The 19,291-nt window shown below is 42.7% G+C and overlaps 3 protein-coding genes across 13 annotated transcripts in view; 2 read left to right on the top strand and 1 right to left on the bottom strand.

Annotated features, from left to right (window-relative positions):
• The first annotated feature begins 1,661 nt into the window (after positions 1–1,661).
• On the top strand, positions 1,662–7,032 carry LOC130197905 (mitochondrial adenyl nucleotide antiporter SLC25A24-like). Its single transcript, XM_056420879.1, has 10 exons — positions 1,662–2,053; positions 2,219–2,345; positions 2,488–2,575; positions 2,709–2,820; positions 3,926–4,084; positions 4,201–4,353; positions 4,452–4,559; positions 5,299–5,466; positions 5,644–5,794; positions 6,051–7,032. Exons 1-10 carry the CDS (start codon positions 1,883–1,885, stop codon positions 6,227–6,229), a joined length of 1,416 nt encoding a protein of 471 aa, XP_056276854.1. The 5' UTR covers positions 1,662–1,882; the 3' UTR covers positions 6,230–7,032.
• Positions 7,033–8,160: 1,128 nt separating this feature from the next.
• prkab2 (protein kinase, AMP-activated, beta 2 non-catalytic subunit) lies at positions 8,161–13,618 on the top strand. 4 transcript variants are annotated; one of them, XM_056420881.1, is made up of 8 exons: positions 8,161–8,265; positions 9,526–9,705; positions 9,861–10,012; positions 10,185–10,278; positions 10,659–10,773; positions 10,882–11,015; positions 11,148–11,216; positions 12,183–13,618. In XM_056420881.1, exons 2-8 carry the CDS (start codon positions 9,547–9,549, stop codon positions 12,258–12,260), a joined length of 801 nt encoding a protein of 266 aa, XP_056276856.1. In that variant the 5' UTR covers positions 8,161–8,265; positions 9,526–9,546; the 3' UTR covers positions 12,261–13,618. The 4 variants fall into 4 exon arrangements, with proteins under 4 accessions (XP_056276856.1, XP_056276857.1, XP_056276855.1 ...); XM_056420882.1 differs by having other exon boundaries at positions 8,164–8,265; positions 9,523–9,705; positions 9,915–10,012; XM_056420880.1 differs by having other exon boundaries at positions 8,165–8,265; positions 9,523–9,705.
• An 868-nt stretch (positions 13,619–14,486) lies between these two features.
• LOC130198410 (myomegalin-like) overlaps positions 14,487–19,291 on the bottom strand; it is a 45,943-nt gene continuing 41,138 nt past the window's right edge. For 7 of the 8 annotated variants that reach the window (XM_056421566.1, XM_056421567.1, XM_056421568.1 and 4 more), the window contains 4 exons: positions 19,042–19,180; positions 18,574–18,620; positions 18,330–18,384; positions 14,487–17,340 (listed from right to left, as the gene is read on the bottom strand). In XM_056421566.1, the coding sequence (XP_056277541.1) occupies positions 17,210–17,340; positions 18,330–18,384; positions 18,574–18,620; positions 19,042–19,180 (372 nt within the window). In that variant the 3' untranslated portion in view covers positions 14,487–17,209. The remainder of the gene's footprint in view (positions 17,341–18,329; positions 18,385–18,573; positions 18,621–19,041; positions 19,181–19,291) is intronic. The other variant, XM_056421564.1, reaches the window with a different exon arrangement.

The raw sequence follows: 19,291 nt of genomic DNA, 5'->3' as shown, positions 1-19,291 counted from the left end.
TTCAAGTATACAAATCTGAGTTGGCATTTCACTTGAGTATTTTCTTTTCATGTCACTTTATACTGCTACTTCACTACATTTTATAGGGAATAATAATTACAGTTCATTAAGCCGATGCTTTTATCGAAAGCGACCGACAATCATACACCGTAGACACAGGGGAGCAATTTAGGACAGCTTTAGTTATTAATTACTTCGCAAATTAATATTTTTTCATACAAACACATTTGAGCTTGTAAAATACGAGGTTTTTTTCTAAGACAAAGAGAGTTGAAACGATGATTCAATTCATCAATTCATCGATTGACAGAAAAATGGGTCATGCTTTGCCATTTCATTATTCTACTGATTTCAATGTATTTGTAATCAATTTTAGGTTTGGATTATTGGTTGGACAAAACAAGCATTGAAATGGGCTCTGGGTAATTGGGACAGTATTCATATTTTTTAGAAAATCGATCAATTATTCGAGAAATAATCTGTTGATTAAAGAATGATGAAAAGAATTATAATTAATTGCAGTTCTAAACAAAATAGTTCAAGTTAGCTCCAACGCAATGAACTACAACAGTCAAATCCTTTTAGATTAATGCATGAGTAATAATAGTGAAATTATATGATATTTAATCGTATAATAATGCACAAAGAAGTGTTCTGCTTGAGTCGGCATATTTTTACTCCATATTTACATTTTCCTTATTATATTTAAAAACTTTTGCTGAATAATAATTTTTCATGCAAGATTGTTTTACTTGTAACAGGTAATTTTTACAGTTAAAGCTGTTCACATGTTTTGCATTTAAAACTTTAATACGAATTGTAGTAGCAGTCGTAGACAACAAATGTAATGTACTATTACATTACATATAACAGAAAGTCTCTACATCTTACGCTGGAAACTAAAAACACATCTTTTCCAACTATATCTTGATTAAAAAACAGATTAGCACTTCAGTGGCATTTAAATGGCACTTATTTATGGTACTTTTGTAGTTTGACATACTTGAAAACATTTTACTTTCTGGATTCTTGTTGTTCCGAGTTTGTACTCTTAGTTGAATGCACTTATTGTAAGTCGCTTTAGATAAAAGTGTCAACTAAATGACATGTAATATGATGTAATACCATATTTAAACTAACTAGAAGTGGCTAAAATATGTGCTTCAGCAGAAAGGGCTAAAGTAATGCAGTGCAAGGCCTGAACATATTCTTCTCCACTACAATGAGCTCTCAAAATAGTCTACCGAGCTGAATAAACACACAGCCAGTAGTACCAACACACAAGTGAAATGAAACAGATTTGTTAAGGGTCACAGAGACGTGACCCCTTTCCATGTGTGCGCCACCTTTAGTGCGGGGGAAACTGCGCCCTCTAGTGGCGACCAGCGGCACCGCGCCGCAGGAAAACAATACAGTGTGTCTAATTTCCTCCACTATCACGTCATGCCAGATGAAGAGATTACATTCCCCATAGAACACACCAGGGCATATCACATGGAGCAAGGGCAAACAAAGACAGATGGGAAGCATAACCCGGATTATGCACCCTGTTAATCCGGGTGGGGTTATTTATTTCACCACTTTCCCGTGTCACCATGTTTCCTTCTCTTCCGGAGTGAACGTCGAGTGGCTGCGTAGCCTTCATCGCTCCGCCCTCAATAACTGCAGTTGGCCTGAAACGTCACGGAGGACAGCCACCTCTGCACGGGAGAGTCACAAATAATAAAGTAGCCTTTTTTTTTCATCGCGGACGCCGAGCCCAAAGCTGGATATTTCCGCAGGGTTTATATGCATGCGTTTCCAAATGGATATGGATTCATAATCCGATCCTGACTGCAGTGCGACTCGTTACTCCACAGCTGCTTCCACCCTCACTACGACAATGTATCGGACGTTTTTACTATCACACGCCCGGTGCTGGGATGCCGACAGCAAGAGGTCGTACCAGGATTTGTTTGAGAGGCTTGATACCAACAAAGATGGGAAGTTGGATGTCGCGGAATTGCGCGCGGGCCTCAAGGCAATGGGCATTTTCCGCCAGGGTGCCGCACAGGTAAAACCCATAAGGGCCATCGGGGGAGGGATGGGAGGGGGCCTCTGGAGTTTGGCCTGCTCCTTGAGCAAAGAATGCATTAGTAGTAGTGCATGTGCGTGCGCGTGCGCGTGTGTCTGTGTGCGCGCGTGTCTCAAATGAACCGCTTGTGAATCCTCTCTGCAGAAAATCGTGTCGTCCGGTGACCAAAACAAAGATGGGAGCCTCGACTTCAAAGAGTTCAGCCAATATCTGAAGGAGCACGAGAAGAAGCTGCGGCTGACGTTCAAGAGCCTGGACCGGAACAACGACGGTAGGAGACTTCCAGGAGCGGCCTCGCTGTCACAGTACCTGGCACGGGCAGTTATGGCCCATGCCAGAGGATGTGCACACACGACTGCACGTCCTCTGTTTACATCGCATTCTATCTGAGTCCAGTCTGTGTGTTGTGTCAGGGCGCATTGATGCCTCGGAGATCCAGCAGTCCCTCGCAGAGCTGGGCATGGACGTCAGCAGAGAGAATGCCCTGAAGATATTACAGAGGTTTGACCTGACCTTCTATCCACTGTCACACGTTTCTGTTTCTGAGTGGTCATCTGAAAGCATTTTATGGTCAGTAGTATGCTTATTATAACCGCGGGGCATGGGGTTAACAGGTGTCTCTGTGTTTTCTTAGTATGGACATCGATGGGACCATGATGGTGGACTGGAATGAGTGGAGAGAACACTTCCTGTTCTGCCCCGCTCACAACCTGGAAGAGATCATACGCTACTGGAAACACTCCTCGGTACGGGACACACACACACACACGCACACGCACACACACAGACACATATGGGAAGTGGAATATATCACATGTCCTCTTGTGTGAGATGTTATGGATTTTCACTGCAGTCCACATTTTGCCAGCAGCTTTGAAAGATTAAATCTTAATTAGGTCACCACATCAGACTCTGGCTCACTTCAGCTGGCTCCTCCAGCCCTGGGTGCAAATATAGGCGTCGTTGTCAAGATATTCGCTCCATCATGGGCAGAACAGTGCTCCTCTTTAGTATGTTAATGTTTCTAAATTGCCAGTGCACATTTATTGAGTTTTAAGAGACAAAACAACTCTCATACCATAGATGTGGTGTCAGAGCATCTGCAGGACACATTATCAGCTGCCCCTGTGTTTGCCTGCAGAATTGTATCAAATTGCCACTGCGTCATGTAACAGACACATTGTGCTTTTGAAGAATGTTGGGTATGTTTATCGGAAACGGCTGAAAGTCACGAGACGAAGGGTCAGTCAGCTCAGTGATCATGACCTCATGAAGTCGCTCTAGCTAAAGGATACGGAGGTCAATTCATTGTTTGTTGTGAAAATAGTTTCAGTTCTACAATTTCTTTGCCATTCCCCAACAGTGTGACCTTTTCCATGCACACGTTGTCTGACATATGCAAGAAAAGAAACATATAGCTTGAATGTTTTTACTTCCGGGCTGCAACCTTATGTTCAAGCTGTTGTAATTGATGCTCTCTCCCTCTAGTGCACAACTGGTAATTTGGAAAGATTAAAAAGAAACTGTTGTTGCATCACAGTGAGAAGAGACCTCAAACTGAGATGTTCTTGTCGGCTTGTGACGTTGTTTGTGTCACATTGACAGCCACACAAACGGACTGTGTGACATGTGCGTCGCTGAGAGAGATACCATCTCAAAGGCATAGATAATTCTGCTGTAAGACATCTTATGTATTTATTTATTGTATAGATGTTTATGGCCATTAACGGTCATTCCACTGGGTATATGTGCGTATAGCTCTAGCTGGAGCAGTAATGCTGACAGACGTCTTCAATTGGACCAGCCCATGAATACAAGTGGTTTGATCTCATATATGTGTGTAATCCCCAGGTGCTGGACATAGGGGACAGTCTGGCCATCCCAGATGAATTCACAGCGGAGGAGAAGAGCACGAGTGTCTGGTGGAAGCAGCTTGCTTCAGGTGCAGTGGCGGGGGCCGTCTCTCGCACTGGTACCGCCCCCCTGGACAGAATGAAGGTCTTCATGCAGGTGAAATACATGAAGGAACAAATGGACACGTGTTCTTACCGTGGGATGATACGTTCTGAAACGTACGTGTGCTGTGAATGAAACTGACCTGCGACCCGGATATATGTGGACTGCAGGTTCATTCTTCTCAGACCAACCGGATCAACCTGGTAGGGGGCTTCAAGCAGATGATCCTCGAGGGAGGCCTCGCTTCACTGTGGAGGGGAAATGGGATCAACGTCTTAAAGATTGCACCTGAGACCGCAATCAAATTCATGGCGTATGAACAAGTAAGCTCCAAAGCGACATCTGATGGCGTTCATCACAGTTGTATAACATTACAAACACATGGAATAAGTGCATAATTTATTTTGTATGTGTTCTGTAGTTTAAGAAGTTGTTATCCTCAGAAGGCAAGAAGATCGAGACACACAAGAGGTTCATGGCGGGCTCTCTGGCCGGGGCCACGGCACAGACAGCCATCTACCCAATGGAGGTAAAGGGCAATTGATTCTTGTGTCTTCGGCCCTGACAAAGTGTGTACCGGTGCGCATACCAGTGCGCTTTGACCTTTGACCCTCTTGAATGTGCCGCCTGTCGTTGCGGCTCCGGTCCTTAAAAGTGTTCAGGGTGAGCAAGGCGTGAACCCAAAAGCAGCACAAGGAGTTCTTTCAAAATAAAAAGGTTTCTTTTAATGTAGCACTGAGCAGAACCAAAGTCTGGCAACCGGAGACAAACAAAAACGATCCAACAACATCAAGAGGTGAGACTACAGTTTAAATAGGAAGAGTCCTAATTGATGATCAGTCCCAGCTGCTCCGGCAATCACCGCCCAGGGCAGGGAGGAGACAGCCACACCTTCTTAGTGAACACTCGACAGACAGGAAACAGGAAACGCAGGGAAAACTCTGGATTGTTTTGATGACAACTTGACATAAAGCCGTCGTCTATCGGGGCTCGTTCGGCTCAGGCAACGTGACGTATCTTCCTCCGCGCAGAGGCTTGTGCTTCAGAATAGCTCGAAAAGCTCCCTGTCATGCACGCTGCAAAATATGTGATCGGATGCTGTCTGTCTGGACATTTGCCATGCTGCTTTTGACTCGTATGTACTGGGACATACTAAATATCTCTCTGGTATACCACATCGTATGGTAATATGGGTGTCGGCCCTTTTGGAATGTTTTCCCTAAACGATCTGTTCCTCAGTACTTCTCTGTTTGTACTTTCTCTCTAAGGTATTGAAAACCAGACTGACGCTGGGAAAAACTGGCCAGTATCAAGGAATGTTTCATTGTGCCAAGCAGATCTTGAGGAAGGAGGGGATCAAAGCTTTCTACAAGGGCTACGTTCCAAACCTCATGGGCATCATTCCCTACGCTGGGATAGACCTCGCTGTTTATGAGGTATGCATTCTGCTCCTTTCCTCATATCTCCCAACTGTCCACTTAGTTACATTTACTCATTTGTATGCGCGATGAATCAGTTCAATCAGGACTGGAGTCGACATTATATCAGAGGAATACATGTTTAGTTTTATGCTTGTGTTCAAGAATTTAATGCATCTCTCTCCCGTGTCTCAGACTCTGAAGAACACGTGGTTGTCGCACCACGCCAAAGACTCGGCCAACCCTGGCGTTCTGGTGCTGGTGGCCTGCGGGACCATGTCCAGCACCTGTGGCCAGCTGGCCAGCTATCCTCTCGCGCTGGTGCGCACCCGGATGCAGGCACGAGGTAAACGCAGTCGGACATTTGATAAGAAGGATGACAAAACGTACATGCCGACGCCGTCACACAGAGCATAATAAGCTGCGAGATGTTTACGTATGTGGTGATAAAACTGTAATAGAAGTTAGAACCCAATATTTTCTGTACATTATTTAATACAGTAGGTGGGTTGTAATGAAGAATGTCCTTTGACAGACATGCAACATGCAAGAGTGAAAACCACAGATGTGAAAGCGTCACCTAACTTCCTGTTTCTCTCCAGCGTCTCTGGACGCATCGGACCAGCCCTCCATGAGCAGTCTGATGAAGAAGATTGTAGCCAAAGACGGCTTTTTCGGACTCTACCGGGGCATCCTGCCAAACTTCATGAAGGTCATTCCTGCTGTCAGCATCAGCTATGTGGTTTACGAATACATGAAGACCGGCTTAGGGATTTCCTAATGATGCTGCAAGCAAATGAAAAAGAACAGTTATTTGTGAGACTTGAACATGCTTGAAATACCTCCCAAGAAACGACAGACATCAAACATCCAGAGCATGACTTCCACCAGCTGGCAGAGACGGTCAGTGGATGGGAAGCTGTTTGTTTCGTCTGTCAGTTGCAAACGCATTTACCGTTCCTGCTGAGCATGCTTTCATTTCTATCCTATTGTTCTACGTAACACGCTCCCAAAATATGAAGTGTCCAAAAAAAAGATTTTACATGAAGATAGTATTGTACTAAATACATGCATAAAATACTGCAGACATATTTTGTTTAGTAAAAGCTGGAGCTTATTCAAAGAAGAGTTTATGGTCTTATTTTACGGTAAAACGACACCCCTATTTTAAATGTTGAAGTCAACACCCTTTGGAGGTAGTTTTACTTGTAAACACCTCGAGTGACATCAGCTCCAGTCGGCAGCTGGAAACTAAAAATAACTGGCCTTGCGAAATCAATAACTTGTTAACACTGGAGTTCTGTATGCATGAGGACAGATGTGTCTTGCGCAATGTGAAAATCACACATTCTGTGTTATTTGATAATCAATTAAATGTGCCTTACAGCCGCTTAATGTGAACTGTCTGACATCACAGGTGTGTTTTTTTACTACATATATATATATATACTGCATTTATGTAATGTGTGTATAGATATATTTATATCTATGTTTTCAGTTATTTACTAGTTTTGAAAGTGATGGTTACTACTATGTAACATGGTAACTCTTTAAAACAGTAATAACTCATCATTGGACTTGCAAGGAGCTTGTTTTTGTCTTGTTTTACTTCTCATTTGACCAAAACAAGAGCTTCACAACCAAATACACACTTACACTCTCACAAGAGGATACTGTGTCCTTTAACATTGTTTGATTTTTTTCCCCACAAGCCTATTGTCTTTATTTAATGTTAATTTAAAAGGGGATTTTAAGAAACAAAAACTGGTCTTGATTTGATAATTTTTAGCCTGAACATGTGGAAACTTCTTTTTAAGTTTAAGAAAGTCTTTCCTGGAAGCAAATGGCTGAGTGGTGTAAAGTTCACCTCTTCGTGGTGGGGATCACTGATGTGTGTTTATCAGCTCCACCCAGTGGCTAATAAAATACAAAACACAAAACTGAAGGTTTTGCTCAGTAAAATAATAACAACACAAGTACCAGACTATAATAGTATTTTAGACTTTAGTGTTTTTTCTTTAATCGCCCCAGATCTTTTTTATTTATTATATATATATATACATATATATATATATGTATATATATACTAGCTGGTCTAATGGAAATGAGCCAGACATCATTTAAATGGGCAGAGGTAGAGGTCAGAGGGATTAGTGGAACAAAGCAGAAAAAATACAGGCGAAGTAGAATAACCAGACCAAGAACATTATTTCATCATCTTTATCTGTGATTTGGGCTCTGGCTTTTGTTCAAAACATCTTGTACATCTCAAGTTCGAACAATTGTTTCAATTTGTTTTCATTCATAACACAAAGGGGATCTGGGGAATTATTTAAGATTCAGTAGCTTTCTAAAAATAAATAAATAATTGTTTTATATCTTAATCAAATAAATTAAACTGGTGAAATTATTCTGGTAGTGACTATTTATTGCAGTGTGCATGTTATACTAATATAGGTTTACATTGGATCTCTCCCTTTCGCAAAGGAAGCTACCTGGGCAAACTATTGACCTTTAAATCGTGTAAAATATATTACTTGTGTTATTCATTATTATGTAATGTAGGCAATTAAAACAATAACATGTCAGATTGTAATTATGCAGAGTAAAGTACATAATATGATGTCTGTAATGCATCTGTCAATAATGTCATCGTTCCCTCTCAATCTGGTAATTATGGAAACCTATTTCTGAATAAACGGTCGCATTAAGTTTGACCTCGTCGCTCACGGTAGTTTCGGGCACCACCTGCTCCAGCTGTTGGAAGGAGGTTGGTCCTCCGCTGAAAACAAACTACATTAACTTCAGCTTGTTTCGGTGAGTTCATTTATTTTGTCGTTTATAACGTTGCAATAACCGCCACCGACGTCATAGACAAGAGAAACAGCGCGCGACGCTCGTCGTGAGAAGGTGACAGCTAGCGGCTAGCAGCTAGCCGACCGGAAGTTAAACATATACACACAGTTATGTAGTCTACGCGTGCCAGTTAACAGGGTCGCCTGTTAAACCTTAACACCGGGTAACGGGAACGTCCGTTAACGACCATTAGCTGGCGTTACCGAACGAGCAACACGTTTTAACTCCCCACATTAAATTCAGGAGACACTGATTCCATTAACTGAGAGCATAGGCGACTTTTCACCTATAGCTGTCCTCGTGAATGCCGCTTGGAATGTGATAATGAAATGTCAACCCCTCCCGTATACTTACTAATATATATTATACGAATTAAGCATTGCGGAATTCACGAGGTCAGCTACGTGTTCTCTACCTATTTTTAACAGCTGTCTATAACTACGACAGCGACGGACGCGTCGGTTTAAAGTCACCAGTTAACACGGTCGCTTCATAAACCGTAACACCCCGCCAGTTGGCTCGGGTTCACAGTTAACGTTACTTGGTTGTATCTGGAGCCGCCTGGGCGGTCAGCCTGAGCCTTTCCAGACATGGGATTATGGTGGAACCAGCCTGCCTCCCATGTCTGTCATTCAATGCCTGTCTCAATACGTTTTAAACCAGACACTTATTGTTTGTATTTTGTGCTGTAACAATATTATGCTGCTTGCCCCAGTGTGTGCCTGACATTTTATCTACAATTACATTGTCATAATGTATTAGTAGTATACCCTTTAACCATTTTAACTTGGTAAATCCCATTGAGATTACAAAACAAATCTTTTCTAATGGAGTCCTGTCCAAGATAACAGTGTTTTAAACCACATATCATTTATATGTTCTGTCATATTCATTGAATGTGTTGTAACTCTGTAATGCTGTTCAATCTGGACACATGACATATATTGCTTCTGTCCATCTGGGGAGAGGGATCCTCCGCTGTTGCTCTCTTGAAGGTTTCTTTCCTTTTTCCCCGTGAATGTTTTTTTTATATTTTTTGGGAGTTTTTCCTGATCCGATGTGAGGCCCTGGGACAGGGATGTCGTATATGTACAGATTGGAAATCCCTCTGAGTTAAATTTGTAATTTGTGATATTGGACATAAAAAATAAACTGAATTGAATTGAATATCATTTAAAAGACGCGAAACAAACGTATGTCATTGTGTTTTCTCTCCAGTAGCACCGGAAACAGCCAGGCATCATGGGCAACACGAGTGACCGAGTGTCTGCAGATCGGCATGGAGCCAAGGCCCACCGCTCAGACAGCAGCGGCAGTCACAAAGACCAAGAACCCAGCAGCAAGATGGTTGACAGCACAGACGACCCCAACATCTTCAACACCCATGGGACAGAGGCGAAGGTACTGCTGGAAAATACACAACAGAAATATAGATTATTTTACTGTGTGTGGTTTGTTACGCAAGAAGAATACTTTTCAGATTGATATGCCATTTGTTAGATATGATTACATTTTTTTTTTACATTTTAGTTGAGATATCAATGAATTGCTTTTAGGTGTTAGAGGAGAAAGAATCAGATCTGGGTGACCAGGTGAAAACTGGTCCTCAGGCTCGACCCACAGTCATCCGCTGGGCTGGAGGGGGGAAAGAGGTCTTCATAGCTGGTTCCTTTAATAACTGGAGCACAAAGATACCACTAAATAAGAGGTAATACTCTGCATGCCAGTACATTCTCACTCTTACGGCCTCATAGGCATCCAATGGAACCTTTCTGAGCTTATCCATCGTAGCTCCAAACTTGCGTGCCAGTTGTAGAGTTTTAATTGAGAGTAAACCACCGGTATTGCACTCATACTTTTTCTTTTTTTCTTCTCCAAAGCCATAATGACTTTGTAGCGATCCTGGACCTGCCAGAGGGAGAGCACCAGTACAAGTTTTTTGTAGATGGACAGTGGGTCCATGATTCCTCAGAGGTACATCAGTGTCATTTTTATTTTCATTTTTGTGTTCTTAAAAGTGTTTCCTTAATTCCAAAAAGTTCAGTTCTGGACTCTTTAACGTTTTCGGCACAACGGTTACAAAGACCTCTGACATTACACACATCAAAGGATAGGGACCTCCTACGGGAATTAAGTCATTTTAAAAGACATCGGAAATTCTCAATAAAACCTCGTCCATTATCAACCATAAGGTGCTGATATTGTCAGTTTGGGTGTCATGGTATTGTAGTGGAATTTGGTGAAGAAACCACATAACTATTCATCATTACTGTTGCTGCCATCATCAATAATAAAGCCTTTCAGTGTTATAAATGATATGTATACAAATTTCTTGGAACATTTCTCTTTTGCAGACGGTTGTGACCAGTCAACTCGGCACCATCAACAACGTGATCCAGGTGAAGAAGTCTGACTTTGAGGTGTTTGACGCCTTGCATGTTGACTCTCTGGAGAGCTCAGATACATCAGGTCAGCTCCAGTAAACGCTCATTAAAAATGTAACCGAGGTATTTTGCAATGAAAAGTTTAATCCAGCTTTGAAACCCTGTCAGCAGTGTTTTATTGCTATGGTTACAGATCTGTCTAGCTCCCCTCCGGGTCCATATGGACAGGAGCAGTACAGCTTCAGGGCTGAGGAGCATTTCAAAGCTCCACCTATACTCCCACCTCACCTCCTCCAAGTCATACTCAACAAGGACACCAATATATCTGTGAGTGCCTCCATCATTTTACAATCACGATTTAACACAAACAATTCTTTAGACCTTGATTCGATTTGTCTTTGTTGTTGTTTACCAGTTTCTTTGTGGTTTGTAAGTTTCCCTCTTCCTCTTCCTCGGCAGTGTGACCCTGCCCTGCTGCCCGAACCCAACCATGTCATGCTAAACCACCTGTACGCCCTCTCAATTAAGGTAGGTTCTCTGGAAACATCTGAATTACTCCGCACGCGTTTCCAGATGTTACCGGTACCACATGAAATACATACTTTTTGCCAAACTCCGAAATCTAGATTTTACCGGAAGTTTTACTCTCTCAACATGAAACAATTGTCTCTGAACTCGAGTGTCTCTGAAAGTATTTATAGCAAAATTGTACAACAAACATGAAATGTCAAAGTCTGTTACTGAATCAATCAAAAGGACATAACCCTGCATAACTTATCTTGTTCCTGCGAGGGCTCTCTATGAAGTTCAGAGCATATCGATCTCAACATGGTGACGACGAGCCGGCAGCTCGCAGCTCAGGGTTCTAAAGGTGCAACAGTGCTGACAGTTTGCTCTGTTAATCTGAAGGGCAACTAGAGGGCAGCTAGAGGGCAACTAAAGGGCAACTAAAGAGGAGGTGCTAAGCCGCTGTCGGTGGGCGGTTTTATCAGCTGTGACTGCTGCATGAGCGCAGTGCTGAGCGGCGGCCTGAAGCTAACTAGTGGGGCACGCTCACATGCACTAATGTGCACTAAAAGGCGCCTTATAAATAAAATGTATTATTATTATTAAAAGGCACATGTGGCCGACCCAGCTTTGTCAACAAAGCAAGGAGAAGCTCACATTGCAACACACACACACAGAGGTGGAGCCTCCATTCTCTGTAAAGGTAAAGACATCATCTCACTCTATCTTCACATAAATAGTTGTTTGCTGCTATGTTAAAGCTCTGAAGACCTAGACTAGAGGAACTTTGAAAGCAACCAAATGTGTGTTCAGAATGGTTGTACTACATATGCTTGTCTTGCACCATTTTAGAGCTCAACAAATGAAGGTTTTCGTGATTATTAAAAATCCTATATTTGCATTATTCTCTGTTCTGCTGGTAATTTCCCAAATGCCAGCCTCCTGTTCGTTTGCTCTGGGTTTGGATCTGTCTGTTGTGTCGTGCAGGATGGAGTCATGGTGCTGAGTGCTACTCACCGGTACAAGAAGAAGTACGTCACCTCCCTGCTGTACAAGCCCATCTAAACCACCCGGCAGCTCTACGGTGCTTTGAGAGCAGCATGTTTTTATTTTTCTGGTTTCTTTCTTGTTGTCCTCCTATTTAACCGAATCTTGGACTGAAACCAGTTGACAGGCAAGCCACCAGCCAGTGGCTGTTTGCCTTTGTTTCTGTAAAGGCTGCACCACTGTCTACAAAGGGCTCTGAACAGAAGTAGCAAAGTGTGTGACGAGTGTTGGAGAGAGAGGAACGCCGCCCTGTGGCTTTACCTGTGACGTCGACAGACACACGAGACTGAGTACATCACTGTGTGTGTGACGAGTGTTTCCTGCATGTTGGTGTGTGAAACGAGGACAGCGTTGACCTGTGGAGGATCCGTTTCTCATGGTCATTTTAAGGATGTTCTCCTTCAGGGGTTTTCGGTGTTCTTTGTGTGGATCGACAGTTTGATTTTAAACTGCTGTGTCATCATATTCTCGGTGAACTGATTTGAGTTACGTTTTGAACTAATTGACCTGCCAGTATTTACGGGACGTGCGGGTCGAACAACAGAATGGTCTCGATGCCGGAGGGGGCAGCAGCGAACATCACGTGTGTCGGTGTGTATTGCATTTATTATTTAATAACTCCCAGTTCAGCTGTCATGGAATCTATTCCATGAACTAAACCACCGTTACTGGTCACTGCAGATGGACTTATTGTCTGCTTCAACGAAAAGCCCACTTTCCAGACGGGGGATGGAGGTCAAAGGTCAATGTTTCGTTCTTCTGTTGCCTTTATCTTGACATTTTGCGAGCACTTTACCACCTGAGTGTTGATATAAGCTTTGAACTCCACAGCTCTTGCTGTAGTTCCTCTGGATTGTAGAACCCAACGTGTGCTTCTCCTTCTGTCGTAGGAATGACCAGTGGTTGTGTGTGTGCATCTGTATTATCAAATAGGAATGTACTCTATGTATCTGTGAGGAGAGATAGTTGCCATGAATTTAAAAGTTGTACAATGGTTGCTCACTTTCTTTAAAGTATTGCCATTAAAGATATTCAGTATTTTTGTCAAGTCGTGCTGTTAATAATAATCTGCACCTTCAATCTGCGTCCATGTTGACACAGACTAATAAACGGGGGTTTCATAACTCCTCCTGGTGTTCGACGAGATGCTCTGAAAGTATGTTGTGAGTGCGGAGCAGGGCCACGACGTTCTGTCCAAAGAGTTTTTAAAGATATGTAAAGATATTGAGGACAAGTGCCAAGGCGGCGCGGTGTCTTCAGGCTGAAACCCAAAACGTGAACTTTACAACCGTTTCATGAATGTTTTACAATGCTCTGCAGAACCAGTGTGGGGGTTTTACTTCTTTGCAAATAAAGAGCGGACACGCTGGTCCTAGTTCCTGTCTTTGTCATTTTTTTTGTCTGCATGAAAGTTGTTTGTTCACATTTCAAGTATATGTGTTTTCCTTGTGTATTACATCCATACACTTTGGATATTATAATACGTGTTGGCCTCGGTGCTGCATGTTTAGTCGGACATCTGGCTGTCGTGATGTCATGATGTCATGATGTCATGCACACTTAGGCAGCGATAACCTCACAAGGTCGAGGTGGGCACATTTGCTCTCCAGACTGAAAGACGCAGGGCATGATGGGTAATGCCTGTTTGTGGCCTTATCAAAGAGCTGATTGGCTCTTTGCTTTGACAACAAAAAACATGTTTTGTCGGGAAAAACGATTCTGTGCAATTATTTAGTTATTTGTCTCGTGTTGTGTAATGAAGATTTGATCTGTTAAACATTTGTGGAGTTAATAATTATGGTTTATAGATGCATATATCATTGTAAACCATTTCTAAAAAATCTAAACGGGTCTCATACTTACAGATAAATCTAATAGGATGTAAATATGTCTGACTTCCGGTCTATTCCTATTCTATTCTTTGAAGGCGGCTTGAAACTGTCCGACGAGACGCAGTTCATCTCAAACAAGCATATTTTCTATACTCTGTTCCTGGAGAAACAATATTTAATAGTTTCTTTTACCTATATCGTATAAAAGATGAGCATCTCAACCAAGCCGCAGTGCACTGTGACATCATCACTCTCGGGTTTGGCCAGATGTGAAACCACCTGATGTGAAGACACTTTTGAATGAACAATGGCACACAGTGTTGTCTCCTGGCAACAGAACAGGCTGATCTGATGGGGATCCAAATATAAAACAGACAATAGAATCAAAATTCAACAAAAGTAAAACCACACAAGCTTTTAAAGTGTTTTATTAATTCTTTCTCAGATCGTATTCTGATAAGACGTTTGACCTCACAGCACATTGTTAACTGTCATCAGAGACGGGATCCAGACGAGTCCTGTATCGGCTTTCTCGTTCATTATACACAAACTCAGAAAAAAATGCTTCCCTATCACATAAAAGCTGCACCAATCAAATAGCACTATATATACATACGAAACTCAGGAGCAACACTGCATTGTCTCAAACTGCCGTTTGATTCCCTTCTTCATAACAAATAGCAAAAAGGCTCGTCGACGCTCTAACAAGGTGCTTTGTGGATCCAACGTTTCAGAATCTTTCCAAAACATTAACAGTAGACAATTCTTCAAAACTTTTTCCTTTTAACTTCTTAAATTTCAGAAGGAAATATCAAACTTTTTTTTAATCTCTATTGAAATATTCGCCAACCGTTGTCTTGTGAAGATTTGAGCGCAAACAAAACCTAATCTGGCAGATCTCAGGTAGATGAGCGCTACTTCAAGGCCAACCAATGAGAGCAGGTGGAAGCTCTCAAGCTAATAAATGTAAAGGCAAGCAATGCAACATCAATCAGATCTTTGTTATCGGGGGATGGTATTGGGGTCAGTGACTTAGATATCATGAAGGCATAGTTTGTGATTCCTCATCAGCCTATGTGACTACTTGATTCAAAGTGACATACTCCTCTAACATATAAATCATACATTGCAGGAAGTAAATGCAACAATCATACTCGTATTACGATGATGTTTAACATCAAAATAAAACATCAAAAGCTATTGCACAGCTACCCAGAAAATCAACTTTGCAAAAAGCAAATGTTGGATGTTTTTTCAAACACACACACACACACACAGGCACACACAAACTCAAAAGTTCATCCAGAAAAAGGCGGTTATTTACAGCGTAAAATGGCAAATGTACAGCAAGAACTCATCAAACTAAATGTGAACTGTTAGAAGTGCGTGAATAAAGGAATCGATGATCCCACCAGTAGCCTGCCAAAGTTTGCATCATCTATAAGAACTTGATAACCTATGTTGCCATTGCCATGGGAATGCGAAGACGGACTGAACCAAGAGAACAAACAGAAAGACAATAGCATCTGGCCAAGTGGGAAAAATCCACTCTGTTGAGTTTTGGTCCAAAAAAGGATCTCATGTCGGTCGCACAATTCAAAATATACTGAACCGGCTGTCTACCGGTTACCGTCTCTGGTTCGGCGGGCCCTGGGAATAAAGACCACTCGCTGACCCTCCGGTCTGATCCGACCTGGGTTTGTCATTCGCATGGATAAGGCAAGTCAAAGTGAAGAGTTCAACGTTCAAACTTTGGCAAGTATTGGCAATCCACTGTTCATAGTTTAGATTTTACAATCTGGGTCATGCATCAACAGTCTGGTAAAAGGTACGTAACACTGATCGTGTCCTAACGTTATTATGAGTGTGACTAATAATCCAGTGTCAAGCAAAGAAATAAACCCGGTGCAGCATTATCATTCAAGAAACATCCTTATTGCACATGCTCTTTTGAGAACTCCTACAGAGGAGCTTGAATACGCGTGTTTAGCCTGGTTCCATTTGAGCACTTTAACCTCTTTTTTAGATGTTTTTACATATTCCTGTGTCCATCCTGTGCTGGACCGGTTGGTTTGAGCATTAAATTATAGGTAGGTGCCAAGAAAAGCACCATTAGGACCCTAAAAGAGGAGGCTTGTGACTCAAATGGAACTTTTTCGCTGGCTTTTGTTATGCTTTTAAAAAAATCCCCTGACAAATCATTCATGAGCTTCCTCCACAAATATAGATACAACCAGTACACTCTTACTTAGCAGTGACCGCCTCCGTCCTCTACATTCCTCCACTGTGTGATACATCGTGGGTGTCATTGTTTTTTGCATTGCATTTGCAAAAGAAAAGAGTCCTTGTGGATAGAAGTGCCACAAGAAGTAAACTTGCAATTCTGTGGCAGTCAAATAGAGGGTGACTTGTCTTTGAGTGAGCTGTTTTCGATCACACTGAGTGACCTCTCTTAAACATGCTTGAACATTTCTTCCGTCCGCGAGCTGCCTGGCTCTCAAGAGAGGATGCTCCTAGATACAGATCAGGGGGTGTACTATAGAAACCTTTAGATTTTAACTCGCAAGTTGAATTCTCTTAAGTCTACGGTTCATTAAAAAAAATCTGTAAATCCTCCCTCTTAAAGTGTAATCTCCTTAATCTGATATAATGTTCCTGAAAGTTTCTATAATACAACCCAAAAAAGCCAAAAGGCCTTTAGTGGAACCAGATTGAGAACACACACACACACCTGTTCTGAGATCAGTGTCTGGGAGCATCCTCAACCAGCTCCGTCAGTAGGACGCACTTCACTGAAACCACCGGAGGGCCATTTCAAACACCTTCTTTAGTCACACACGACGAGGCGTACTGCCCACTGTATCACTCAAAGACAATAATACATGTGGTGGGGGGGAGGGGTAGAGGGTGACAGAAAATTGGCGAGCGGATGAAGGGGGTTTGGTCAGGCTCGAGGGGCAGATTATACTGCGCACGTATAGCCTGGAGGAGGGACGAGGGGAAGCACTCTCATGGCTGGACTGAGGCCAGGGTGGTTGGGTGGGACAAGAGTGGTGGGGTGGAAGGAGGGGGGCTGGTTTGGCATCGAGGTTAGAGGTCAGAGGTGGTAACATTGAGGCTGGTTCTTTAAAAGTGTTAAAGCAGGCATTGGCTGCTGCGCTTCCTCGCTGCTGGACGTTGATTGGCTGCAGCTCCGGAAGCACCGCTGGTCTTCAGGAAACTGCGATCAGCAGGCCGCTCTCCGGCAGCCCCTCCTGGGTCCTCAGCTGGGTCGAGGGACAACAGGAGAAAACACTCGTACGTTATTATTCACCAATCCTCATACAGGCGGATACAACTGAACCACCTCTGGCCAGGTGGAATGTTAAAGGAATAGTTCAACATTTAGGCAAATGGGCCTTTTTGCTTTCTTGCAGCGAGTTTAATGAGAAGGTCAAAAGGAGACACACAAAGACACACACACACACACACACACACACACACACAGAAGTCAAACCTTTTATTAGAAGCTGTCACACGTTTTCCTGTGACAGCATGCTCACAGAATAGAAACTACGCAACGTGCAATGTTAGAGGGGAGGAGTCTAAAGCTATGACTCAACTTTAATACAGGGGACATGTAGAAGTAAACAACACTTTAGTGCAGTGGCAGGTTAGTATCTGGGTGTGTGTGTAATTTGGTTTGAGAGTTGTGGATTCAGGAGCAGCTCGTGTCCGTTAACTGTCAAACTGTTATTTACAATAGCTGAGCAGTTGTAGGGTGATCAGGATCACTGTGTCGGGTGAAAACACAGCAAATACAGAGGTGGGTGCTGGTCATGGCTGTGTCCCATGTAGAAAACAAGGTGGCCACACACACACACACACACACACAGCTCCAATGACCAAATGTATTATATCGACTTTACTTAATTTACATTGGAAAAGCCGAGGAGTGGTACAACTACGTGTGTGTGGAGCTGTGTGTGTGACGACCTCTCATGTTGTATTTCTCCCTGATTAACACTCTTATAAAGCAGACATGTCACACAAAGCTAGTTCAACCAGGACGCAGCTGCTGGGATGTAAATGATGTCGGCAAGGTTAGCAAAAGAAAATCCACACGGAGGTAAAAGCTGCCCCAGACCACAGAGTCACCCTTATTTACTTTTACACTTTGACCAGTAGGCCCAAACTACGACCGTTGGGTGACTCAAAAACAGCATCTGGGACAACAAATACCTGTTTTTAAAAACACAAGATGTCAAACAATTACCAGCATAAGGAGAGGAAGAGGAGGAGCTTAGAGAGGAAAGTCTCAGCTCATTCTTCTGGGGGGATCAAATGAGGAGAGGAGAAACAAATGCAGGACGAAGGAACAAATGAAGCAGGGAAGCCAAAAGTGATGAACTTACATCATAAAGACATCACAACGTCCAGTACTTATACACATAATACTGTGACATATGGAGTACGCATGCAGATGACATTTATTAGATATAATGGTGAGATTTGCTCACCTCTAGATTTGTCCTTGCTTTCTTCAGCACATCACGAGTCCTTGACACTGCAAAATAAACAAGGACCATTTTTTTGTATATTGTTACTACAAAACTGTTACCATATCAACACGTAATGTGCTGCATGCTTTAACAAGCACATCACATTAACACATGTCAGTTCAAGTTTTCGAGCATACATTTATTGTTACGATCCAAATCCCCAAACTGGAATTTCTCTAGAAATTCCAAAAAAGTGGCAAACAATGTTGTGCGCTGAGAAACTCTCTCTTTTTCTTCATTCATACCTCATTTGGTTTTATTTTACACTCAGCCTTCCTACATTCTTTCCTTTCACTTTTTGTGGCTGTGCACGAAGCAGCAAGCACAGCACTCTGCCCGTTGGATATGTTCCTGACCTTGTTGCTTTGCGCACGTTTCTCCGATGGTCTCTCTTCTTCAAACACACACATGCACGGAATCACTCACGCTGGTTGACGATGAAGTGCTCCATGTTCTCCTTGGTGCGGCTGGTGCTCCTCAGTCTGTGTACCGTCCCTTTAAGAACCTCATCCTGCTCTGACATACGCAGTTTCAGGGATAAGAGCTCTTCCTGCATACACTGCTCCTACACACACACACACACACACACACACACACACACACACACACACACACACACAAAGGGGCATTTTTAATCAACGCTCGGCTATCTCATAACTCAATTTAATTGTTTGTT

Source organism: Pseudoliparis swirei, chromosome 8 (assembly GCF_029220125.1).
Source record: "Pseudoliparis swirei isolate HS2019 ecotype Mariana Trench chromosome 8, NWPU_hadal_v1, whole genome shotgun sequence".
Classification (NCBI taxonomy): domain Eukaryota; kingdom Metazoa; phylum Chordata; class Actinopteri; order Perciformes; family Liparidae; genus Pseudoliparis; species Pseudoliparis swirei.
Note: the sequence above shows the minus strand (reverse complement) of the source record. Positions and strands in the feature narration are given on the sequence as shown.

Coding starts and splice junctions, on each gene's coding strand:
- LOC130197905 (XM_056420879.1), top strand. CDS start 1,883: ATGTATCGGACGTTTTTACTATCACACGCCCGGTGCTGGGATGCCGAC. Junction 2,346..2,487: donor CCTGGACCGGAACAACGACG/GTAGGAGACTTC, acceptor GTGTTGTGTCAG/GGCGCATTGATGCCTCGGAG. Junction 2,821..3,925: donor GCTACTGGAAACACTCCTCG/GTACGGGACACA, acceptor TGTAATCCCCAG/GTGCTGGACATAGGGGACAG.
- prkab2 (XM_056420881.1), top strand. CDS start 9,547: ATGGGCAACACGAGTGACCGAGTGTCTGCAGATCGGCATGGAGCCAAG. Junction 10,774..10,881: donor GGAGAGCTCAGATACATCAG/GTCAGCTCCAGT, acceptor CTATGGTTACAG/ATCTGTCTAGCTCCCCTCCG. Junction 11,217..12,182: donor TGTACGCCCTCTCAATTAAG/GTAGGTTCTCTG, acceptor TGTGTCGTGCAG/GATGGAGTCATGGTGCTGAG.